Below are 27,334 nucleotides of genomic sequence, written 5' to 3'. Positions count from 1 at the left end.
AGTAAGTGCTCAGTATTACTGAATGATTAAGCCGAGAACTGAAATGTTGCTGAAACAAAGAGTAAAAGCAAACTATCTACTACAATTAGGAACTAAGTATTTAGACAGTGGACAATTTAAAATGTTATGGAGGGGAAGGCACCCGGGTGGCTCACTTGGTTAGGCTTCCAACTCTTGATATTGGCACAGTTCATGATCTCAGGGTCGTGAGATCAAGCCCCACATTGGGCTCCATGCTCAGTGGGAGTCTGCTTGAGATTCTCTCTGTTCCTCTGCCACCACCCACCCCGGAACCCTTTCACACGCTCTCTTTAAAATAAATAATTCCTAACCAAAAAAACCTTTTAAAAAAAAAGATTTTTATTTATTTGACAGAGAATGAGGCAGAGAGAGGGAACACAAGCAGGGGGAGTGGGAGAGGGAGAAGCAGGCTTTCTGCTGAGCAGGGAGCCCGATGCAGGGCTTGATCCCAGGACGCTGGGATCACAACCTGAGCCGAAGGCAGATGCTTAACGACTGAGCCACCCAGGCGCCCCTAACCAATAAAACCTTTAATAGTAATAATTAAAAAAGTCATGGAGGGGCACCTGGCTGGCTCAGTCAGTGGAGTGTGTGACTCTTGATCTTGCAGTTGTGGGTTTGAACCCCGTGTTGGGTGGAGAGATTACTTAAATAAAATCTTAAAAAAAAATTTAAAAATACTCTGGAAACACAGGAACATGATTTAGCAATATATTCCGTAGATCAGGCAGATAGATATCATAGCTTTGTAATCTAGTTAAGTACAATTGAGCCCATTATTCATGGATTCTGTATTTGGATGTTCACCTATTCTTTAAAACTTTCCTGGTGCTTTCATGGTCACCGTGGAGTAAGAATTTTGACTTGCTCAATGCGTATGTTCCCACCTGAGGTTGCACAAGGTGCTTCAGCTCTCATATTGTAAATGAGCATCCTTTGCTCTAGTTAGTGCCGTGTTTTTTGCATTTTTGTCCTTTCTTTGGTGATTTCCCTGGTTAAAATGGCCCTCAGATGTAGTGCTGAAGGGCTGTCTAATGTTCCTAACAGGTACAAAAGACTGTGACATGCCTCGTGGAGAAAATAACATGTGTTAGGTGAGCTTTAGTCAAGCACGAAGTTACAGGGCTATTGACCATAGTTCAACGTTAGTAAATCAACAAAACACAAAGACGCCTGAAATAAGCTTATGTATTGATTAGTTGATAAAAATGTGACCAGAGGCTTACAGAACAATAGCCCTGTTTTTCCCCTTGGAGCAATGGTTCAGTATTAATTCCGTGTTTGTGGTGACTATAGAATCTAACTGCCACAAAGAACAACAAATCAACCGTACTTGCTGTTTTCCAGTTCCCACTAAAGAGTCAAAAAAGAAAATTCAATTTACAAAAGACATGATTTTTCTATGTCAGCAGCTAATTGGTACTTATAAAACTAAAAAGGGGAGAAACATTAAAACCCATCACCACTGCATAATTTTAATGTGTTACATTAAAATTTATTAGTTTCTGAATAGTATTTGACTAAACCCAAATTATTTCAATTAAAGTTGTCTAGAAGGCCATATAATTGGAAAATTAAAGATATTAGTGGGAGGGAAAAGTGAAAACAATCTATTTAATTGACATTGACTTTAAGAACAATTACATATGCTTTATTCTTATTATCTGGACTCAGCTGGTTAAGTCAATCCTTAGGCCAATTTATATCTACTCCACAATAAATCCTACATCATCCAAAAGTTTCATGCTTCTACTTACAGTAGCATAGCAAACCTGAAGTTCCTTTTAAAAAAAAAAATCACCATTTCCTTGACTAATGTAAACAGTTCCTCCATGCTCTGGCCTAAGAATATTTAATGTTAGTCAACAAAGACAGCCAGCTATTCTTCTGAGGCATTTAATAGTGGCAACCTTTTGATTTTTATAGTTGTTTAAAGTATACAACCTTGAATAGTAGAAGACACTGAGCTGAAATTTCTAACTCACTTTCTAACCATAGTAAGAATGATATTTTCCCCCAGGGACCACCAAATATTTATAAAACTTTGTATTAACATTCTGTAAGAATCCACAAACATCAATGAGAAGCTGACTTTCTTGCCATGCTCCAAATGTCTTTAAGACTAGACATACTACATATATTATAAAGAGCTTTAGGATAAATATTGAGTGCCTGGGTATTATCATAGTAGTAAAAGTTAAGTCATTTTTTATTTTTGAAAAAACACTTTTGGTACCATTACCATACCCCAAAATAGGTATTAGTGCTACTGGTGATTAAGAAGCTCAGAAGCTATAATTATGCATACTCTTACTATGGAAATAAGCAGTAGAGCTCTGAAAATGTGAGGGGAAAACACCCAGGCACTTAAATCAATGAACATTTGCTAGGAGGAAACTTTTTAAATGACTGTTTGCAGCCTTGACAGAGTTGCATTAACACCAAATAGCCATATTTCTGTCCACTTACAAGGAGTACTATAAAGAAGCAGTCAAGCCATATTTAATAAAAGGTGTCATTATACAGAAAATGTCTTTTTTCACAATTAGAAAAATTTAACATCTTTAGTCAAACACTAGATGGGAAACAGCCTAAAGAAAAAAAAGACCTATCCACAACACCTATTTCAACTACAAAGCAAAATGCTCTGTGACTGAAGGAAAATAATTTAATATTCATTATCATAAGAGTAGAAGTCCAAGGAATGATATTATGCTCATAGGTAAACACAAGATTTTTCCGAAAGACTTGTAATTAAGGTATGCAAAACATAAAAGCAAACTGCAAAACTAGTTCAAAGCAATTAGAGCCCAATGGTTCTCTTATGTTTTCTTTTATGTTCTTTATTTTAAATTGATATTTTAGAACAGTAAATTATCTTTCATAGCAGTGCCTCCTGGTCTGATAATATAGTACCTCCTTTCTAAATGTAGAGATTTAAGATAAATCAAAATGAACATTAAGGCATACAAACAGCTACTTTAAGTCTGCTCTTATTTAATAAGGATCTTTTTAACTCATATTCAAATACATGGAATGTTGGCACAAAACTGAAGCTGCTGTAGAAAGATCACAGATGTTCTGTGGGTTATTGAAACTTCCAATTCTCTAAAAACATACCCTTACATGGTCTTAATTTTACAAATTTAAGTGTTGAGAAAATGTCTAAATAATAAGTAACAATTAAAATAAAATGTTTATTTGTAAATTATGTACAGAATACATTTCACTTTACGACAAGGAAATGGGAAGAAGAGCCATCGCCTTCCAACCAATGCTGTTTTGCTTTCTCTGTTGGAGATGACTGTCTTTCTCTGAGTCAGATGTACAAATCAGTTTGGATTTCCTAAGTTGGAAAAGGAGAATTTGTAGCTAAACTAAAAGTGTTGTTGTATTACTAGTTGGCTTGTTTCCACAAAATGCTTTTGAACCCTGCTAACTCAGAATCTTAGAAATTTCCTGGTATACTTCTATAATCAACCAAAGCTGAACTATCAAGAACAAGGACTTTAAGCATTTCATTTTTAAAGAAACTGTGAAATGGCTACATAACTATGCATAATCTGAAATGCTGATGTTTCTCTTTTATCCCTTTTAGTTATTTTGATTAATCTAATAGTAAAAAGCCGTACAACTATCAAAAATGCCATTAATCTAAATATCATTGTGGAAAATGCATCTTTGATAACTATCAAAATGAATAAGACCTATTTATTGTAAAATTATTAAATAGATACAACTTATAAATGGCTTTAGACTGTACCAGTAATAGTATTCTATGAAATGAAGGACTGAATATAATTGCTTGGATGTCAAATACATTTCAGCGAACGGATTTAAAGAATGCTACAACGTCATTTGCGCATTAGGGTGATCAGCCAACACAGAAAATCCAACCTCTTGCACTTTAGTCCCAAAGTAGTCAGATTATGATTTTTCATGTGAAGATTTAGTTGTTTCTCCATCATTGTCTTCTTCCTCCTCCTCTTCACAATCCCCATCTGTTTGCTGTTCCAGTTCCTCTTTTGTGATCATTTCAAAATCATTCCCATTTCCACTACTGTGTTGGGATCGGTCATCTTCCCTCCTGTCACTGTCTGTGTCTGAATGCCGTTCTCCACCTGAGCCTTCTGTTCCATGATTCCCTGGTCCTACTTTGCCCTCCTCATCTTCCTTTTTCTCACTGTCTGACTTTTCCTCACTGTCGGACTTCTGTTGCTTTTTGGTTTCAGATTTCTCATCCTTCTTGAAGTCTGCTTTTGGTCCTTTATATTCATGTGTGTACAGCGGCCTGAAGGAGTCGATGAAGCCCACGTCAGCAGTCAGGTTTGGCAAGAACCAAAAGTGGTGCCTTCCTCCAGTTATGAGCCAAATGATGAGAAACAGAATGCAACGAGCTGTAGGAAAAAAGTCTCTAATTGAATAATTCAAGCATTGACTCGGATAGAGGGGAATATTTTAATAAAAAACTGAAAATACAGTTTATTATTTGCACATTACATGTACCTTGAATATAAACAATTACATCCTGGCTAGTTTACAGCAGCAACCACAGTATTCCCGGGGCAGAGCATTCTGCTCTGACCCTGCGGCACACTGTGCTGTGCTGTGGCTCAATAAGCACAGCCTGGGTCGGACGTTAAGGACGCATGAGACCATGGTGTGAGAAAAAGGAAATAAATGTCGTCAGGGATGAAGGATATCTTACGAAGCCCTTAAAAGGGAAAAAACAAGGCTGCATCATGACTTTCCTGGACTCTAGGCACTTTTGCCTTTGTGAAGCAATCCCTCCGTAAAGAAATATTAAAAATTATACTCTTTATGATACAAATACAAATATGGTATAAACGCAAATATGCATAGGTTCATTATTATACACATGTATATATTACTACTTCTGATTTTAAAAGAAATGGAAATACATTTCTACAGGGCCCTAAATATGTCATGGATCCGAGGCATGTGCCTACTCTTCCTGAAAGGTAAGTCCTCTAAATAAAATTACATACTTCTCAACAGTAAGAGAACATTTTCCTAACTACAATTTTGCTTATTAGTTAAATAATTTCTGCTTATTTAGGGACCATTCCTCTCCTAATATTAGGAAATAATACTATGCTAATCTGGCTAAGCCAGATTGCTTAAACGGATAGGGCCCAAGGTTACTCTCAAAACTCAAACTCAAAACTGTGCTTAGATAATGGAAGAATTTGGGGCGCCTGGGTCGCTCAGTCGTTAAGCGTCTGCCTTCGGCTCAGGGCGTGATCCCGGCGTTCTGGGATCGAGCCCCGCATCAGGTTCCTCCACTGGGAGCCTGCTTCTTCCTCTCCCACTCCCCCTGCTTGTGCTCCCTCTCTCGCTGGCTGTCTCTCTCTTTGTCAAATAAATAAATAAAATCTTAAAAAAAAAAAAAAAAAAGATAATGGAAGAATTTGAGAATGTTATAGTAATGAGTTTTCAAAACACAAACCCCAGTATTTCATATAGTTTTCTCTTAATTTACCAGTTATACAGAGCTGTGTGATTTTCCCGCTTTTGTATTTTTTTTTTCTGAAGGTCATAATGATTATGTGAATATTATGGACAAACAATGATGACAGATTTTGGTTTGTTTTGCTTTCCATTTTCTTTACAATTATATCAGCATTTTCATATTAAGTCTGAAAAAAGCTCAGCTATCTGTGCCTCCTCCATTAGTCTGCTCTGGATAAATAAAAGGAAATGGTTATAACTGCCTTGACTTTTATGAAGTAGTAACTGCTATTTTCACAAAGAAGATAAGTATTCTGAAAGTCTGTACACATTAGTATCTTTTGAGGTACAAACAGAAAAGGCAAATATGTTTGAAATTATGATTTAAGAATAAATTCCACTGATAAAAATAAATAATGAATGTCTTTTAAGGAGGCTGCATATTTTTTTCTCCAAATAAAATGATGATACTATGATAGACATTGTAGGGTTGTAAGACAGATTGTCCATATTGGAAATCTTGATTCAAATCCAACAAAAAAACAATACAGAAACGGCACAAATAAACTTAAATTTTCCACATATATAAACTGGGCACAGCAGAATTCTAACCGGTTTTATGTGGCATTAAATTACCGGGGCAAACATGGAAGAATCAGGGAAAACCACTGTGTATTTACTGTCATACTGCTCTTCAACTAAAAAGGACACATTTAGAAACTGCCAAAGGTCACCAAATAAATTTTGACCAATATGTAATACTTCACAGGATAATATAAAATAAATATCCAGTTTATAAGTGGGCTACAGATGAAAACTATTTGAAAGTATATTTGGAATTGCATTTTCTAACAGAAACAAAATGTTGGGTTTGTTTTCTGGTTTAATTCACAAGATTATTAATCCACAATGCATACTTAAATTCACAGCATATTTAAAGTGAAAAATGATAGAAAACACTACTGAAAAAAATGGTATTTTAAAGAGCAAAATGATATAATAACCATAAATTATTGTGAATACTAGTTTAAATAAAAGATAAGTAAGTGGGTTAATTCTATTCAGTAGAGTTAAATCTTCACTAAAATTTTTCAAAGAGCTTCTAAATTTTCAAGGATTTGAGAGCCTGGAGATACCAATTTGATTCTATCTAATGTCAGATCAAAGTTTATAGCTTCTCATTCTTTTTTTTTTTTTTTTAAAGATTTTATTTATTTATTTGACCGAGAGAGAGAGAGACAGCCAGTGAGAGAGGGAACACAAGCAGGGGGAGTGGGAGAGGAAGAAGCAGGCTCCTAGCAGAGGAGCCTGATGTGGGGCTCGATCCCAGAATGCTGGGATCACGCCCTGAGCCGAGGGCAGACGCTTAACGACTGCGCCAGCCAGGCGTCCCTGGCTTCTCATTCTTGATGCAGGTAGTATACTACTATTAGTTAGCTGCTTCACAATCTTAGATCTAATTTCTTGGTCTACAAATGTGCTGTGTTACGGTGCAGAAGCATCAGGGGATTTTGTCAAGGTGACTAAGCTAGAGGACGGAAAATATGAAAGGTGGGTGAAGAAAGCTTCACACAGTCAGAGATCACAGAGAAAAAAGGGAAGCCCATAAACATGCTAACTGAATGAAAATCCTACATGAGCCACTGGGTCCAGGGATGGTGGCACTAATTCAGGACACCCTGATATCCAGGGTGAATGGACATGCATAGGAAAACTGCCTAGGGATAGATGAGTAATGCTTTATAATAAAGGAGTCTATTATATATCACAGAACCTCAGAATAACGTGTACTTGGCTCGGATAATCTTAGTCAAACTACGTCCTCTAACAACAGATGTTAGGTCAATAATGTGTTTTCTTTTTGTACAGGAAATACTCTCTTACGTCTTGGTGGAAGGTGGATTTGTCATTTGGGGAAAATAATCACAACTTAGTATCATATGCCAAAATAAACTCTACATGGACCAAAGAATTATATATAGAAGTTTAAAAATCAATACACGGCTTTAGATAATCTGAGAAAAATTTCCATTTCTTTCTCAAAGTAAAAATTAAATTAGACCTGTCCACCCTATATGGGAAAATCTTCAAAGATCAGGATTTTAAGTAAAATAATATTTGTTAGTTTTTTCACGGTAAGTAACATACTCATTGTAAAAAATACAGAGAAGTATAAAGAACAACATTAAAATTATTCACAACTGTCACCACTATTTATATTTAGGTGTATCTCCTTCCAGCCAAACCCTCCCTGGCATTGAGTATTTCCATTAAAAAAAAAAAATCTTCCTAATTAAACAAACAAAAAAATACTTCATTATCTTAATTTTATTGATTACTGGTGATGAGAATTTTTCATGTATTTATTAATAATTTGTTTTTAATTTCCTCATTTGAAGTGAGTTATTTTTATATTGGTTTGTTTTTGGCTATAAAGACCCTATTCATTCAGAAGTGTAAAAAAACATTACTTATGTTTTGTTTGATTTTTAAAAACCATTTTAAAACTCCTTAATGCATCTAGAATTTCTTTCAGTACATGGGCGCAAAATTTTCCCCAAAATGGCAAATCAATTGTTTAGAATCATTTATTGAATAAACACATAGAACTTACATATTTAATATAAGTTTCATTTGCCTTAAGTCAATATATAAAAATGCTTTACTAAAAGTATTACATCTCATAAATGACCAACCACTGTAAAATATTAAAGTCTTTGTGGTAGCTAGACTTTAAAACATATCTAGATGCAGATTAAGAGACACTACTTTTTCTTCACAACAGACCACACTGAACCAGGTACATACTCTACTTCAAGCCCGAGTCAGTTTTCTATGACCCAAAAAGTAGGTCCATGTACTTCTTGATTTGCCAACATTAGTTTTGCTGTTAAGCTTTACTTAAAGCACCAGATTACAGTCCAAACCGCTTGGTATCTACCTTACTAAGGTCAAATTTACTAATAACAATACTTACCAACAGCAAGAAGAAGAATGCTGGCTACGAAACAGCCTGCGCCCACACTGAGGTAGTAAACTCCTACTCTCATTTCTGCTGGCCAGAGAGGGAAGAGGGTGGCTGCTATCACTGCAATCACTGCAACAAGAAATGACAAAGTTACATAGATCACTTGAGACTAAAATTCTAAATGGCTTGGTTGTAATAACAGTGAATATTTTCCTAGGGGGCAAAACCGAAATATAAACACACTGAAACATATAAAATTGCCATTTTTATAGGTAAAAATGGTAAATTATCAGCCATTTCACATAGTTCAGCCTAACATTTTAACTATTGCTTTTAGGTTAGGATTTTTCTAGTACAAAGTACATATGATTAGAAAAAAGTGTCTAAAAATGTGTAATTGTTAGCTCCTTAAATGATCAACTGCTACTGTTTTCGAGCAATGTCAATCTTATTTTTGAATATATGTGCCTAATAAATAGGGAAGCTTAAAGAACAATCACTGAATAACACCACCAACCAAAAAATGATTCCAAAGATCCCTCCCTCAGGGGAGGGGTGAGTCTGGGGTGCAGTGTTGGCATCTATAGACTGAAAAGCTCAGCAGGTGATTCTGATGGTTTTTTGGTAGTTAGGGAAACTGGATACAAACATCTCCAGTGTTTTTCTAAAGTACCATGGTATCACATGGAATAATCAGCAGAAATCAGAAGTCTGGTTTTAGGTCTTTAGAGTGAGAGAGACCAGAATTCAAATTCTAGCTCTATCATTTTTAAGCTAAGTAACTCCGGGAAGTTATTTAACCCCTTCAAGGCTAAGAACCTTATATTTAATATGTGCCTCTTCCTCTTTTTTAAAGGTTGTCATGAGGATGAAATGAAATAATGCATGTAAAATATTTAGTGAAGTGACTAATACATAGTAAGTGATCAAAAGTTATTAGCAATTTGGGGTAGGGTTTAACTGAGTTATTTTGAATGGGATCCTATGCTATCACATTGATCACACTTACTTATTTGACCGCTATCTATTTTTTCTACTTGTTAAATACCCTCCTCCCCAAGCTCCCTGAACTTACAAGAATAACACATACCCATGGTAAGAAAAACCACCCAAAAGGTATAAAGTGAGATTTTCATTCAATTATTGGTCTACCCACCCCCCTCAGGTTGCTACTATTATGTTTCTAATTTATACTGCCAGAGACTGCCTATGCATAATTAAAACTAGTTACATGGAATATTTTTCTGCAAAAATTAGCTTGGATTCTTCTTACGTTTGTAGTTTTTTTCATTTAACCTATTTAGATATTTTTCCATCAGTATATCCTACCTAATTCTTAAAAGCTGCATGATATTCTAGTGTGCAGTTGTGCTATAATTTATTCCACCATTCTCCTATGCAGGAACTTGGATTGTTTCCAGTTTTATTCTATTATAGACAAGAGTGCAAGAAATACCAAAGTATGGTATATTTGTGCAACTGTGATTAGGGTAGTATAGGCAGGATAAGTTCATAGGATAAATTCCTTGACGTGTAATTGTTAGGTTAAAAAGTATAGACATTTAAAATTTAAAAGATACTTGCTAATTACCCTAAATATAGTCTGAGGGACTTGGATTAGAATAATGTGTCAATGGGGGGCGCCTGGGTGGCTCAGTCAGTTAGGTGGCTGCCTTCAGCTTGGGTCACCATCCCAGGGTCCTGGGAGCTGCATGGAGCCCTGCACAGAGGCTCCCTGCTCCCTGGGGACCTGCGGAATCTGCTCTCCCTCCCCCTCCCCCTCTCCCCGCCCCAGTCATGTGCACAAGCTCTCTAATAAAATGTTAAAAAAAAAAAAAAAAGAATAATGTGTTAATGAACATTTTTGAATAGATACTTTGTGTAACTGTATTAAGAAAGGTCATGGGATAAATTCCTAGAAGTAGAACAGCTGCATTAGTGTGTATGCATTTAAAATTTGAAAGACATCACCAAACTGTTCTCCACAAAAACTAAAGCAATGGACATATCATCAGTTGTTGGAGAGTGTTGGTTTTTCCTAAGTGTTGGACCTTCACCAAAACTCGGTACTATCAAACTTTATAATCCTTTACATCATGGTTGCTTTAATGTACATTTATTACGTGTGATTAAGTTTTGTTCATGATTATTTATCGCTGTATTTCTTTATCTGTGGGCTACCTTTACCATTTTTCTACCAGGCTGTTAATCTCTTAATTTTTGCTTTCATGTCTTGTAAATATTTTCCTTGTTTATCATTTATCTTCTGAATATATTTAAAGCCTACCTCTTTTAAAATAACTATTTTATGTTGAATATTTTTCTTTATGGCTTTTGTATTTTTATTTTCCTTTCTAAATTTTAGAGACTGTACTTACCAAGAATTAATCCCATGACAAATGTTTTAAAGTGAACTGGGTCATAGATCCACACAAATACCTAGAAAAATCAAGAAACCTCAGTGCTTAAGGTTACATTAGTAAGTTAAGCTTAATTCTATATCCTCTACAACAGTCGCTTTCAACTTCTTAACATATAAGAACTATTTCCTAAGGTAAACAAATTCCAAAGACCCTTCCTTCAGTAAGTAGGGTTTCTTTGGGTATCCATTTAGTTAGAAAATTACTTTCAAAACTATAAATTCTGTAATACACTTAAGTAAATTTCCACATACTTACATGAATTTAACAATTTGTTCATGTGTGCAAACCATTACCTATTTTCAACCCAAAGACTAGCAATTATACACTTTTTGTCCCTAATGTAATGGTGCACACTGGTATAAGCAGAAGCAGTCTGGGCTAAGAGCACAGTTAAGATAGATCCAGCCAGGCCCTATTAGAGATCCAGCAGCAATCAACTCTACCTTGTTCCCTTCCATCAATGAAATGCAAAGAATCATTAATGAAGATCATGCTTAGCGAATATAAAGATTCTACAACTATCTGCAATAATTACACTGCCTACTCCCTTGTGGAGGGTCTGTAGCCTATAAGTTGGGAACCACTGCTTTAAAGCTTAATTTACTTTTGCACAAGAGAAGTTTACTTCATTCAGAACAATCAGAACTCTGCTCAATCACCATCTAAACCTAGTTTTATCTTAGTTTCTGTAAATATCAGTACTCTTCCTTTTCCTGATTTTATTTTGACCAGAGTTGTTACTGTCTTTTTGATGTGGTTCTATTTCTAACACAGAGGGTTACATTCCTCTTTTTTAACTGCATATTTCCCCTGGAAATCAGATCCACAGACCTCACTTCTGCCAGTTAGCATTCTAAAAACAACGTTTTTAAAGACACTTCCCAACTTTAAAAGTTTGAAAGCATGTTGCTTTCCATAGAATAAAATACAGTCTTTTTAAGAATGCAAGCAGCCCTGCTTTCGTTCAGGCTGTTTCCTTCACCTAACAGATCTGTAACTCCTGCCCAGTGCACCTGGTAATCTGCCAGTCGTCCTTCAAAGCTCAGCTCAAGTGTTCAAGGTCTCCAGACCCTCCTTATCCTGTTTTGATTAAATTTACTATTCTTAATTGATGTTCTCATATCATAACACTCACCACACTGTGATACAGTAATGTTTAAAAGCTTGTATCTTTGCTAGAGTATAAAACACTTCCAAGAAAAGAATTTATCTTATTTATCATGCTATTCCCAGCACCTATAAAAATGTCTTTGCATATAGCTAATGCTTGATGTTTAACTGAAGGTATTTGAGCTTTCACATTAGGGAAGACCTGTTATCTTCTATTATGGTGGTTCTTAACCAGTGGTTCACATCAGAATCACCCTGGGACACGTCATACAAAACACACACACACACACACACACCCTTAGATTCCATACTACAGATTCTCATGCAAGTATGTCTGGAATGAGCCAAGAGCACATATTTCCTGAAAAGCCTTCACAGAATTTCAAACTCATAGCTCTAGGAACCACTACTTTATATACACTACTTTTGTATTAGGTATAGCAGAAGAAATATGTCTTGAAATTCACAAGAATTCAATGGCCAGTATGTAACTAATGTTTTTGACTAAAAAACATTAAAAACATTTATAATGTTTTTGTTAAATGACTACGCAATCTTCATGGAAGGTTACCATCACATAAATCTCCCATCACAAAAGAAATAAAAACAACTTCCTTGAGTAAAGCATCAAGTAACACTGAAAATTTTAGGCCCCTAAAGTAGTGTGTCTGACTATAAGAGGCACAAAACTGTAGGTATCCTCCATTAACCATTTACTCTTTTTTCTTTGAGAGTAAAGGAAATACTGCACTTTAGCTGGGCAAATGACCACCAGTATAAAAAGCACATTTCTAAGATCTGACTGCACATAGGCCATGACCATGTGACTAGGTTTTGGCCACTGGAATCCATACAGAAATGCAACTGCTAGCTTCCTGGAAGGTGTCCTTAAGGAGGAGGCATGTTCCTCATTCTCCTTTGCTCCTCTGGCTGCGGATATAATGCTGGCAGTCATTTGGACCATAAGGTAACCTTTACTAATTGCCTCAAACAGCTCCACCGTAGAGCTACCAGATCTGTAACTACCTACCTGCAGATTTCTTTGATGAGGGAGAAACAAGCACCTATTTTAAGTCATGGTTATTTCAGGTTTCCTATCACTCACAGACAGCTAAAGTTAATTCTGACTAACTTTCTTACATATTTTTTGTAACTCTAAATTCAGAGAAATTACTGATTTTTTTAAAAACAGTAGTATCTACATGGTTAGAGTTACCAAAAGTACTTCTTTTCTTAGTAAAGTTATCAAAGAATATTCTAAAAACTCCTAAGGAAAACTGAATTTCTATTTATAAGCTTGATACTCTCACCTCATTTCCATCCAGAAAAACTTGATCATCATGTGGCTCAAGTTTGAATTTTTTCTTAGTTTCCTTCTTTTTGGGAGTTCCTGGAGTTTCCTCCTATTAAAATACAAGCCAAACAGAAGAAAAAAACACTGACAAAAAGCAAAAAACGGTAAGACATTCACATAGTCAAAAAAAGTTTCACTATTTGAGAGACAAATAAAAATTCTCAACCATGGTATTTATAAGAACCCTAATAATATAGTTATCTTAAGTGCTTGTTGCACAGCATTTCAAAAGTGCTCATATGCCAGTGATCATGGGCACATAATTTATTTCTACTTAAATGTAGCTGAAATCACCTTTTTGGATTCTTCCTTTTCACCATCTTTTTTTTTTTCTTTTTCCTTTTTCGTCTTTTCATCCTTTAGATTTTCTTTCCTGCTCTTTTTATCTTCTTCTTTTCCGCTTTCGGCCTTTCCTTTCTCTTTTTCTTTTTTTATGTCTTTATCGTACTTCATTTTCATTACTTTCAGTGCCCGGTGAAAAAACTGCTTCTTTAAAAGCCTATGGAAAACATGTATGACATTATACCCCTTATCAACTACACAGATACCAACTGAAAAGGAAAAACACTAAACCCAAATAAAATGAGCAAGACTACATCGGCAACTCGCAAAAAAAATTACAACTAGTAAATGGACAGAAAAATAGTCAACCCCACCTCTAATAAAAAAACAACTGTATTTCCAATTTGATTATATAATAGTTTGTCAACCTAATTTTCATTTTTCAACTACATAAATTATATAACAGATTACAGGCCTTATGAAATTTTCCTCTGAATTCATAAATCAAAATTGTTTTATTTAATGTTAATTGTCAAATTCAAGAGCAGACATAAAACAGGAGATAAGAAAATAGATTAAAAATGTACCCATGATTTGACTGATCTAAACCATGTCTTCCGCTGTCTTTCTTGATGTTCCCTCACTTCCTGCAAGTCTTCCCTCAAATGGAAGACCTTCACAACAAGCCCTACCCTGTTTAAAATTATAAGCCCACTGCTACCCTCCCTCCTGTTATCTTATCGTATCTATAGCATTTATAGATATGCTTAATATCTTAATATGCAATTTATGTCTGTCTGCCCCCTTCACTAGACTATAAACTACTTAAGGGATATTTGCTGTCTTTATTCATTTCTTTATCTGATGAGCTTAGAAGACCCAAAATTAAGTCAATGTAGGTGGTAGTTCCTTTCTAACCTCACAATCCTACTCGAGAAACTGGGCTGCCTTTACCTTTGTTACCTAAAAGCCATCCTTTCAAATCCTATGTTTCAATTTCAGACTTCTTGATTTGTTCCCTCATTCTTTCCTTGATAATGTACAACTACCAAAACACAACCTACAAGCTAGATCTTATTGCCACTATCTGTGCCTGCTGACTACCCACCTTTCTACCTCCAGCACATCATACCACTTGTTAACCAGATGCTTCCCTCCTGCCCAACGACCACTTATTTCTGGTCATTATGCTGTGCCCTCTGAAGCATCTATGTTTTCAGCTGCCTGGCTGGGCTTCATTCTGCAGCCCAATTAGGTCTGCCCCATGAACATCTCCACAAAACTAACTTTTAGGTTTTCTCATTTGGCCTTCCACTTGTTCAGAAGATCTATATAGCGTATAATTGTGCAACTGTCTGAAATGCCCCAAAGAGCCTACCGCCAATATCTACTACCCAGGTGCAATTGACGCTTGAACAAAACAGGTTTGAACTACAAATATCCATTTACACATTTGTTTTTTGATAGATACGGTATGCACAGTAAATGCATTTCTCTTTCCCATGATTTCCTTTTTTTTTTTTTTTTTAGATTTTTATTTATTTCTTTGACAGAGAGAACAAACAAGCAGGGGGAGAGGCAGAAGCAGGCTCCCTGCTGAGGAGGAAGCCCGATCCAGGACTCAGTCCCAGGACCCTGAGATCATGACCTGAGCCGAAGGCAGATGCTTAACTGACTGAGTGTTGACATGAGGTGCCCCCCATGACTTCCTTAATAACATTTTCTTTTCTCTAGCTTACTTTATTGGAAGAATATAGCATATAACACATATAACATACAAAATATGTGTTCATCAACTGTTTGTGTTATCAGTAAGGCTTCTGGTCAACGGTAGGCTATTAGTAGTTAAGTTTTGGAGGAGTTGAAAATACGGATTTTTGTCTGTGTGGGGGTTGACACCCCTTAGACCTCATGTTGTTCAAGGGTCAACTGCAGACTATTACCAATCAAACTGGTTTTGAAAAGTTCACATTCAAGTACATGAGTTCAAATACCATGTCTACCATTTAACTGTGTGGGTTTTGGTAAATTAGTTAATTTTAGTAAAATTTCTAAAATGGGGTAACTACCTCACAGGGGCTTCTAGGACTAAATGAGAAGCACATACATTGCTTACAGCATGGTGCCTGGAATATATGTACTCAAAGTCAGGCATTATTATTGCTATAGCAAATCTTGAGTTTTGTTTAACAGTTATGGAATACACACACACACACACACTTTGGTTTCATATTATTAAATTACAGCATCAATCTAATCAGTAATAAGTAAAATTATTGACTTATTCCTTAATAGGTCTTTAGAGAATGCCTACTTCAACTCACTCTATGGCTGGAAAAGTGAGATGACATTTACTATTGTTATAAAATCAGTGTCTCCATTTATTTAACACATCATATAATACAAATCACTCACACAAAGCTCCCTTAGATTTTCACAGAACTACTTCCTTCTCCCAGGATGTTCTGTCCCCTTTGCCAAGACTGACTGTCCTTTCTCCCATTGTTTCCTGGGTAATCACCTCTATTTATGTTTCAAATTTTGATGAAACATTTTCCCTGTGAAGCCATTCTTAAAGTTTTCTCATCCCTGCCCTCCTTACAGAATGCAATGCACTGTAATTAGTCATGAATCTTCTCTAATAGGCTAGAATATGTATTTTGGAGATGGGCTCCAAGTCGCAGTCATCTTTGTATTCTTGGGGCCTGGAATACAATAGATATTTGGTAATGTTTGTTAAATACACAAACGGATTGTTAAAAGCATTTTGTACAAAGTTAATAAATTGCTTATATTTTTCCTCACCTCTTTTTTTTCCCCCAGGTTTTACAAACACTTAGTAAAGCCAGACATGTGTTCAAGACTTTCGCCTATGTGGCAATGGTGAAGTTTTATTAAGTGGTATATGAATGAGAGTGAGAAGGACATTACTGGACTAGTGGGTTGGAGATGCAAAGTCACATGGAGTTAGAATGGTGCTAAATCAAAGGTTCATACTCAAATCAGGCCAGTAACAGGCACACAGCATATTAGAAAATGTTGCTTTGTGTATCATCCTACACTTTCCTGTTTTCTTGTTTTTTTTGTTTTTTGTTTTTTTTCAGATTCCCTTAAGTCCACTTATCAGCTTCATAAAATGAGACTAGACAAATGTCCCTTCCTGGTTTTGTTTGTAGTCAGGCTGGAACCCGTGAGGGCTGGCTATGGTTGTTATCAGAAGTGGCTCTGAAGAATTTAGGTAGTTATGCTTCTCTATTTTAGTGTAGAAAGGACACACACAACCTGGTATGAATGGGAATAACATATACAATGAAAAGTGAGTGTATTTCTATGTCTTTAGGGCTTTTCATAGAACACAGTATGAAGGCTCCTAAAAGGACAACAGAGGTGGATTAATACTAGCTGCTCTGTCTGGGTTCACAGATTTAATATTCAAATAGTAGTGAGAGACGAAACCTTCATTTTAATTTTTGCTTCATTAAACGCATCCTGTTTTTGTTGGAGGAGGTAATATACCACAGTGGTTAAGAGCATGACTATGGAATTTAAGTGCTGGATTTAGAATTCTGGCTCTACCACTTACTAGCTGTGTGACCTTGGGTCAATTCTGTTTTTGCATGTGTAGCATCTCTTAATTTTCACACCATATGTACAAAATAAATCTACTTTGAGGCAGGCAGGGAAATTTGCACTTTGGAGTTCTACATAAATGGCTGGAAAGAAAAATGCCAGCTACATCACTGCTAGCTCATTCCTGCCCCTACAGTGAAACTTTCACTGTTTTTGAAAGGTCCAATAGTGACTCCAGTTTTTGGCAACTAAAAATTTTAAGAAATATTTGATACTTCTTTAACTTCACAGTTTTAAAAAGTGGTTTCAAACAGTGGTTCTTAGATGGGTCTCATCTGGCTGATACTTTAAATGCCATTAAACAATACATCAGTAAATACTGTATCTCCCTACCAAGGATATAAAATAATCTGAAATGTTAAATTCCTACTGATTATAAACTTCAGTTTTGATGTTTCCCAAAGCACCTACTATGAAAAACATGGATATGTTACTGAACTATCTATACTTCACCATGGAATCAAGAAAAGGCAGATGTTATAGTTGCCTTGATTTTACCAGGAATACATGAGCAATCACCTAACAAAATAAGGAAGGGTACCTGACTAATAACCCCGTGTAGGCACAAAAATAACCAACCAACCAACCGAGTGATAACAGGTCTATTAGGAATCCCTGCCAAAGTTCTGGAAAAGACTCCCTAGCCATTTGCCCTAGAAAAGAAAGCATTTTCTAGTTACTTTTGGCGCTGGTATATGATTTTTATTGCCGATTCTTCAATTCAGTCAGCCTGGCAAATGTACAAATATAACAGAACACAAATTAAAATGAAAATATCATATCTAACACCAAATAAATGCCATTTTAGAGGTAATGAAAAAATCCAGGTTGCATGTAAAAGCTCTGTTTGAGCTATGTCATAATATCACTATATTTAATAATAAAAATGGGTAAGGAGCTTCTGGACTATGGCGAGTATTTTGAAATTACTACTTATGTTATCCGTCACTAAGAAATAAACACTACCTGTTGCAGTAGTCAACCACAGACTCCCTTGTTGTAAATAAAGCTTCCTCTCCTTTCTTGGCCTTTGCCCACTTTGAATCCAAAAGGCAATCCACTGCTTTTGAAGCTAAAGAAGAAATTTGTCATTTTAAATTTAGTGTACATGGGAATTTATGTCTATCTAAATAATAATTTATAAGACAAATATCAACATTCTGGTATCAGAAAATAAAAACAAATCCAGAGTTGGACATGATCATGATAAATAAGCAGCTCTTCTCAAAACCTCAATTTATGAAACATAGCAATAAGGGTCTTTTTAAAGTAATGGTGGGAAATAACTGACATTCAAAAATATTAAGTAAAACAAGATATATTATGGGAAAATGTTCTAAACAAAAACATTTTAAATGTTAAGTATCACTCTTAATCAAATAATCACAATTAAATGTAGGCTAAACAAACCAAAAATCTTCCTCTCCCACGGTAATAGAAATTGTTATCAAGCTTTACTGTTACCCATTGAGAAATAAGCTCTGTGAACAATCTACTGCTACCACTAGAAGCTAAATATGTTAGATCTGAAGAGAATAGCATTTATTTTTATTTTTAATGAACATTAAATCATTAATCATAACACCAAGGAAACGGAAGATAAAGACATTTCTTCTTTATAATGGCAATTCAATCTTAATCAATGAGACAGGCAAACTCAACCACTTAGTGGTCAGTGGTTGAATTATAGGGCTATATTATAGATGACATTAGCTTATAATGAGGTTCTCTGGATTATGTGAAGAACCAAAGCTCCTACATTAGTTCTAACAGACTTATTTCACACTGAATTCTACTCCAGAGTTTTTAAAAAAGATTATTGTCCAAGTACATACACTACCTAAACAAAAGGTAGTAATTATACTGAAATCTTTTTTTTAAAAGCTGCAACAAATGTTATTATAAAGCACTTTCTTTAATCTTTTGTCTTTTTTTTTTTTTTTAAAGAGGGAAAGAGCAGGGGAGGGGCAGAGGGAGAGGGAGAGAATCTTAAGCAGGCTCCATGCCCAGTGAGGAGCCTATGCAGGGCTCAATCTCACAATCTTGAGATCATGACCTGAGCCCAATCAAGAGTTGGACGGCTAGTGGACTGAGCTACCCAGGTGGTGCCCCTTTTATCTTTTGCTATTGACATTTCCAATCATAAAAGGAAAGAACAGAATTATCAATTGCCATATGCCCAGCATCATCAAGCATACTTGGAAAGCACTTTTAAAACATCTACAAAACTGAAATTTAGTTATCGTCATAAAATATGTACACTACTATAATTTTACTGATATAATCCTACCAATAAAATAATCAACTCGGTGCCCCATCATATTGGTGGACTTTGTTGGACAGTTAAATCGAAGATACTTGGCTACAGCCTTCTCTTCTTTAGATGGTTCACCAACTTCCTGCAAAATAAGAATATTAATTTTATATAATCATTTTACTTCACAAATTCATGCACTGAATTTACAGATGTTTTCTGCAAATATTTTAAAGTGAAGTATAAGCCTTTCTTTCAAGCTTTCTATGGAGCAGACCTGGTAATGTATACAAAAGACAGACTAGAGATTTTTTTAAATTACATGTTTTTCAAATACTTGTTGATAGGGCCAAAACCTGCCTCTTTTGTCTCAGCTACAAGGCATTTATTTATTTCGAGTTGTTTTTCCAGTATGGTAACTACTTTGTACTAGCTCACCTTCACTCTTGCCTGATCTCTTTTTATAAGCCACAAAGCAATAATTTAAAAGATTAAGAGGTTGCCAATAGTTAGTGCCCAAATGTTAAAGTAAGTAGAAACAGGTGCCATAAATAAATGTTAAATAATAGTCAAAGCTATGAACCTTGAACAATGGACAAAGGACCATAGGAGGACTTCTTAGATTAAACAAAGAGAGCTGTCTCAGTGTGGGAGCCATACAACTATTTGAGACTCTTTTTCTCACCTTGTCTTTCTTTTCTTCCCTAGTAGGGGTGAAGCAAAAATAAAAATGCGATAAAGAGATAAATTATAATCTAATTTAACTCATTAATGGAAGTACACAAAGGAGTTTGGAAAGCCTGCTTTAATCCTTCCCTATTCTCTTTCTTCCACTCCTTTCTCCAAAGTTTCTATTACTTTCTTCATTGTTTGTCATTCCCTATCTTCTTTTTATTTCCTTACATTCTGAACTACTCCTTTAATTTGACAATTCCTCCTGTGTACTTATTCTCACAACTCATATACTGAAGAGAATGAAGGCAGTCTACATTTTACAGATCTTATATATAAACTTTTATAAGTTGTCTTATTGTTATAAGTTACTGGAACAAAAGTACTGTCTTTAATTTCATGTTTAAGCATGATACACAGAGCACTCCAGCAATATTTCCAGCAATGTATAACCTAAATGTGAATGATTTCAGGAAGGTCTATTTCTTAACTAAATGAAATGCCAAATATTAGTAAAGAATTATCTGCCGAGAATCTAGGATGCTGAAAACAATTAATGCTACTAAAGACAGTTATGTTTTAGACAAGACCTCCTAATAACACAAAATGGAAAAAATAATCTACCCAAATCACCTGCCTTTATGTCAGTTTTCCTGCTAATTTTAGATAAGTCTGAATTCAGCTATGTTTGATGAAAATGAGGAAACAATTAACAAACCAAGCTTCCAGCTTTAATTTTATCCTGAAAGGGAGTAATTTGTTGGATGAAGTGAAAACCTGTGCTTTGACTGTTAAATCACCTGGCAGCTACTTCTCCTATTTCTTCCTCTGTGTTTTCCAACCCCTCTACTTCCAATTGCCCAATTAACAGTGCATGATTCTTACACTCTGCTAGTACTCCCACCTGTGGGTTATATGTGGCAATAAAAATTAAAAGCTCAAACCATTCAATCCAAATGAAAACTACAGTAAAAAACAAATATTTGTGTGAATAAAAAGGCTTTAATTTTATATAAAAAATATGTATCCTAGAAAAATAAAATCTTAAAAAACTGCAAATTCAAAATTAACACTATTCACAAAATTAATTAACAGAATTTAACACTCCAAGTTCACTAACAGCTACAAGGTTCATAATGATTTGGGGCTTAGCCACAAAATATACTTTTTAACAAAGTAAAAAGTGAAAAGTCTATATTTCAATTTTTGAAATCACAGTAAAATATATTAATATATGTCAGTATCATATGTTAAATGATAGTATTTTATTATGTTTGTATAATACAATGCAGTTCTAGGAGGCTCATCTACTAGTAAATAATAAACTATATATTCATGGTACAGCCAAAAAAGTGATACTATAAATAGTTGAAAATAATGCGATACTATTAATTGGTTTATGGAAACCAATTCTATTTTATAATCACACCACATAGGCTCAATTTTTTTCTCATTTGATACATCTGTTGTCAATTTAAAGTTTTATGTAATTAACTGATAAGTTGTTACTGGTATATGCTTGATTGAAAATGACCGTGGGAGATAAGTCTAAATAAACATAAATTGTTCAAATACATACTTACTGAGTGTATACCTTAAAATACCTTTGGGTGTTTCAGTTAATACCAAAATTTGTAAGGCATGATACCTATACTCTGTTACAACTATCCAAAATAGCATTTGTTATTTTCCAGAAACATATCATACATATTTTCCAAGCACATCAACTTTAGATGTGACAAGTTTATACTCATACTACCGCTCAATTAGACTATTTACTAAACAGAGGTACAAGTGTACTAGTCTAATGATTTCTGACAGAGGCATCACATGTAAAATCTGATATAAGGATACACAAGAAATGCAAAAGTCCATTCTACTATTATATACTAGGGAATCTGATACCACACGAATCCACAACACTTAAACCTCATTTTAACAATTAACTTGAAGTTCACCAAACTCTTCGAACAACCTCAAGATACACTCAAGTAATCTATTTTTATTCCTTTCCCCTCCTTGGTAAAGGTACTACCAAGTAACAATAAACAGAGGAGACCCAGAAAACATGGACTTGGATAATCTTTCCCAAGTAGACACAGTTACTTTATCCACTGATAACTTTTTAAAAGTATCACTAACTTCCTTTGAAAATGACCAGAAAAGTAGTGAAGTCTATCAAAATATTGGTATAACAGAACTGATAACCTTCCTTGCTCCTTCTTCAAGTTCAAATCCTTAATAAGTTTCTATTTTCTTTTGTGAATTATGAAATGTTCATTATACCACATATAACTTATACATATTGTAGAATGCCTGTAGGCAAAAAGGATAGAATTTGTGCCATCTGCTGGGGCTTTGAAGACTGAAAGAAAGTTCGCTATAAAAGACTACCAAGAGAACATGACCATGGGAAGCTGGTTAGAAGATCTTTCATGTTGTCTTCACTCTCACTGCTCCCCTGCTGCAGCCTGAAGAGTATAAAACAGTCTTATCCTCTTCCTGTTTATACATTAGAATATAGTGCTTCCCTTCTTTGTTCCCTTTTGATGCGAACAAATCTTCAGAATATTTTCATAACTTTTCTAGAAACCTTCTAACAAAAAGTGAAGGCCTTTTGGGAATAGCATCAACCACTAATAAAGAGAAGCCAGCTCATCAACCCTCAAATGACAAGAGCTTCATAGCTCAATGAGTGAGCGCAAATGTCTTAGAAAGAGAAAGCAAAGAGCCAACAGGTTTTGAGACTGGCCTGCCATCTTTGCACCCAAATACCAAAATGCTGGCTGTCTCAACTCACAGTCCAAAATTATGTAAGTTGAAAGTCTGGTTAGAACATTCTTTTTAAATTAGTTAACAAATACTATTTTTACTTTAGAATATAGATCAAGATGCAAATACTATAATGAAATAGGAGTTACCATTTTTAACGATATATTATTTTAGCCAGTACCTACGATAACCTTTTTAGGAAAAAATATTAGATCAAGAGTCAATAAGCCAGTCTTCAATCTTACAGAATTTTCTAAATTGCTATATTCAGTAGAAATAAGCTCGGCTGATTTGTTAAGTGAAATAAGCAAAACAGAAAAAGATTAGTTCACAAATCATAAATTTGTATCTTCATACAAGCAGTATAAAACACTTGTGAAATGCAAATAGATTAACAGAGTAAAATCTGAAAGTTGGAGCGGACCTTAGATAAATCATTTGCTTAAAAGTCACACAGCACATTACTAATAAAGCTTTTCAGGAGTCTCTGCATCTTGACTACGACAGTGCCCTTCTGTAAATACCCCACTGTTTCACTCCTATTGCAAGTCCTCCAATAAGCCTCTGGGGGAGTTTTCAGATTTAGGACTGGCTTCCTTGGATCCTTCTATTTTCTTCAGAAGGTCTCAGAGAGTCAGACTGTAGAGTCACAAACTTTCTCTTTCCTTCCCTTTTCTGAAATTAAGCATATAGGCCCATGATATGCCAGGGTTTTATTATCAGGGAGACAGGTGGGTGCAATAAAATCAACTGAGATGAAGATTATAAAAGTTCTAAGAATTAGTAACCCATTTAAATGTCCCAAAACTCAACTGAATACAGATAAGCAGAATACTAAATGGGATGTTTCTCTCTTTAGCAGGGACAAATTATGTTAAATCTTTGTGTTATACAATTTAATATAAGCATTTCCGGATTAAAGTATTTTGAACAATTTATTTTTATTTGATCACTGGGGAGGTGGAAAGAACACTCAACTGGGAATTAGAAGACTTGGTCTAAATCTGGTTTTACTACCTTGATGAGTGACCCTGGGTCAAATCACATAACCTCACTGAACCTTAGTTTATCTTATAAAATGATGGTGATATATTAGATCAGTAAGTTTTATACCTAATAAACTTGTAGATGTCAGTCCTAAAAATAGCTTAAAGGACCATGAGGTATGGGATGATGGTAGTAGGGTACTGAGGTGATAGGGCTTTGGGCCCATCATCCTGCTTTTACATAAAAACTGCATTTGTGCAAAAGGATTCCAAACAAATTCTATTATCTGAAAATCCTTCTTAACTCTAAAATTTCATGACACCAGGATTCCAAACCAGTAAGCACTTTGTTAACCAACAAGCACATACTGTATATTCTTAAAAACTTACATAATTCATTACTTAAATCTTAAAATTATTTACTTTCAAATGGTCCATTACTTTGGATTGATATCATTCTCATTTGAGAATCTCAATCATTAAAATTTCCTATTATAACATTAATAAACATATAGGCTCACTTCCAGTTTTCAGTGATCAGTAAAGTGAATCCAAGAAGAAAATGTGACAAAATAGTCCCCTTCCTTCCAAATTTGATGGGATATCAGAATCTGAAATTATGCAACACTAGAAAAAGTAAATGAATTAGCTACTTTTCCAAACCCTGAAACTGTATCAATCATTTCCCCAAATGTACAAATTACAATTCAAGGTTACTTGAATCTATTAAACATAAAAATCTTTTCTAAACATGAAACATCAAGTAACAAACAACAGGAAATTCAGTTGATCTTACAGACCTTTTTGCCCTAAAGTCTTACAATAGAATCTTTTCTGTAACTTAAGCTCTGAACTTTGTCATTCCATTTGATCTTTTTGTCTAAAGTGATGCCAAAATTATAGTTTCTGATTTGGGGCGGGGTGGGTGGAGAGAAACCCAAGGATGTTATAAGATATTTTACATTTTTATTAATTTGTTAACACTGCATAGTAGTACTCCAAGTAGCACTCCCAAGATCTCCACAGCCTTCTAGCGCAGCTATGTATAAACTTCCAGGATGGGAAAAATCACTGTTATATATTTTCATTTAGCAATATGTCCAGCTGATTTTTAGCAATTAGATCCTCACATATTTATCTGATCCTCAAATAAACAATAACTCGCAACCTAATGGCTTATTTACTGACTAGATAGCTATTAATCTTTCTTCAGCATATCAGAGTGGTTAACAAAAACCAAAACAAACTAGCCTAAATCCTTCCTCCTTTTGGAGAAAGGAAAGGGAAGGAGTTATATGCCAAACACCCTTACTAACTTCTACAACCTTTAATAACAAATCACTGACTCATCTATTTTTCACAACTCTACAACCCTTTTTGAGGTACATATCCTTTCTTACAATTTGTAAATTGAGGTAAAAAGTTAAGTAACTTGCCCAAAGTTACACAACTAACAATTAGTGAAACGAGGGTACAAACAGGCACAGTCTGGCTCAAGTTTTAGCTCACTGCCACTACTACGCAGCTTCTTAATCTACCTTACTGTTTAATATAAGATCAAAACTGAAAAAAAGAGCAGCTATTCAAAAGTGAGTAAGGATCACCTTTACAACAATGTTAAAGAGAAGCTGAAATGTACAAATAATGTGTATTAAAGGGCATAACATGTACTATATGTATAAATTTAAGTAACTGCAATTCTGACCAACTTCAATACAAATTATAATGAAAGTATTATATATCCATACCCAACGAATAACCTTAAATTCTGAAACTAGGAATAGCATAATTAGAAACTTCTTCCATAATAACCTTAAACTCTGGTTTGATGACCTGTTAGAACTTGGGAGAATTTGTCTCTTCTTGATTCTCTTCTGTACTCTGTTTGGAACTACTTTCTTACTTCTGCCCAACTCCAAAATTCCAAATTTACTGATCACTGGCATCTTTTTTTCCTAGTACTTCAGTTTTCCAGAGAATTTTAACTTGCATGGCTCAAATCACCTGTGGTGTAGGCCAATTAAGTGGCAAAGTTTTTTTTTTAAATGCAGGAATAAAACATTAAATCGAAAGTCATTTTAAGCAATGAAATACAAAGAAACAGAAAGACAGGAAGTGTAACAATTTGTGATTAGTATATTAACAAATTACATTTTATCAATATGATGACATATGAAGGTTTCTAGGCAGATAAGCTGATAAGATAACTGACTAATAAAAAACATCCTGAGTCTAAGATGTTCCACGTATTTAATCCTCTTGGCAAAAAGCTAGAACAACAGGGGGAAAACTGCAGGGAAGAAATGCACAGATGACATGCATGTGGAAAGAGGGAGGGATGTTATGTAGGTTATGAGGCTAACACACTGGCATGTGAAAGGTTTCTGGGCGCGACCAGGTCGCTGCAGTACCAACGAGGCTGTGTTTATTAACACTGTGTCGCCTGAAAGCGAGCCGGAAAGCTTCAATTGGACTATTAAGTTAGTAACGTTGAGGAGAAAGGAGGGTATACGCAACTGAACATCTGGATAGGCGGACCGTCGCCTGGGACCCCGAGGCAGCTGACCAAACCCAGATTACTCCGTCTCCTACATTCTGCCTATTTACGCACAAAGAACCGGCTGCTTTAGGTCAGTAGGTCCCCCACCTCCTTCTACTCTAATTACCATGGCCTTAATTTCGGGATAACTAAGGCGACAGGATGAGGCAGAAAAAGGAGGGGAGGAGCTCGGGGAGGTCGGTGTCTGAGCTCGGGAGGAGGCTGACCTCCCAGCGCAGGCCTGGGCCGGAGCAGTCACAGGAACCCTACGCTGGCAGCCGCGCCTCCACGGCCGATTCGGAGCGCGGCGCCTCTCGCCTTCCGCCGCTGCCCCACCACGTCCTCCTCGCTCTCCACCGTCGCCAACACCGCCCCCCCCCCACCAGGCCCCTCACAACGACGCAGCCCACACCCGTAGACCTCGCAGCGGAACCCCAGCTCGTCTCGCCCTCGGTTTCGCTCGCCCTTCCGGGGGCTTCCCTCGCTTTTTCTACTGCCGAGCGCCCTGAAGCCCCCTATCCCAGGGCTCGCCTCTACTACCTGGATCCGCTTCTTGTGTCGCCTGCGTTCCGCCATGTTGGCCGCTCCGCCCGGTTCCCTCTGACGTGGAGCGAGGAGGGGGGCGGTGGAAACCTCGCGAGAGTGCGCGTGGGCCCGTTATGTAATCTGGCGGCTGGCTCCGGGCGCCTGGGGACGGGAAAGGCCGGCGGGAGGCTGGGACCCTGGCGGCCGGGCTTGTTTTGTTGGCGCCTTCGTTATCTTCACGCGTCTCCTTTTGTTGCGGGAACTGGAAATCTGTGGGACCAGAGGGAAATTGAGAAGTGGTTCAGAGAACAGGAGGGCTGCAAAGA

General features: G+C 35.9%; 1 protein-coding gene and 1 long non-coding RNA gene across 2 annotated transcripts in view; one reads left to right on the top strand and one right to left on the bottom strand.

The window, feature by feature from the left end:
- Nucleotides 1-1,645: 1,645 nt before the first annotated feature.
- On the bottom strand, nt 1,646-27,178 carry SEC62 (SEC62 preprotein translocation factor). The gene is made up of 8 exons (XM_045788620.2): nt 27,024-27,178; nt 19,551-19,659; nt 18,227-18,332; nt 13,643-13,847; nt 13,305-13,397; nt 10,840-10,900; nt 8,471-8,590; nt 1,646-4,418 (listed from the first exon to the last, which is right to left on the bottom strand). Exons 1-8 carry the CDS (start codon nt 27,057-27,059, stop codon nt 3,949-3,951), a joined length of 1,200 nt encoding a protein of 399 aa, XP_045644576.2. The 5' UTR covers nt 27,060-27,178; the 3' UTR covers nt 1,646-3,948.
- Nucleotides 26,445-27,334, top strand: part of LOC123786377 (uncharacterized) — a 30,296-nt gene continuing 29,406 nt past the window's right edge. Inside the window, exon 1 of the long non-coding RNA XR_006777939.2 lies at nt 26,445-26,574. This is a non-coding gene — a long non-coding RNA (uncharacterized LOC123786377). The remainder of the gene's footprint in view (nt 26,575-27,334) is intronic.

The sequence above is a fragment of the Ursus americanus genome, chromosome 4, assembly GCF_024610735.1.
Source record: "Ursus americanus isolate L20-20 chromosome 4, mUrsAme1.1.p, whole genome shotgun sequence".
Classification (NCBI taxonomy): domain Eukaryota; kingdom Metazoa; phylum Chordata; class Mammalia; order Carnivora; family Ursidae; genus Ursus; species Ursus americanus.
The sequence above is the reverse complement of the archived record's forward strand: the minus strand, read 5'-3'. Positions and strand labels throughout refer to the sequence as shown.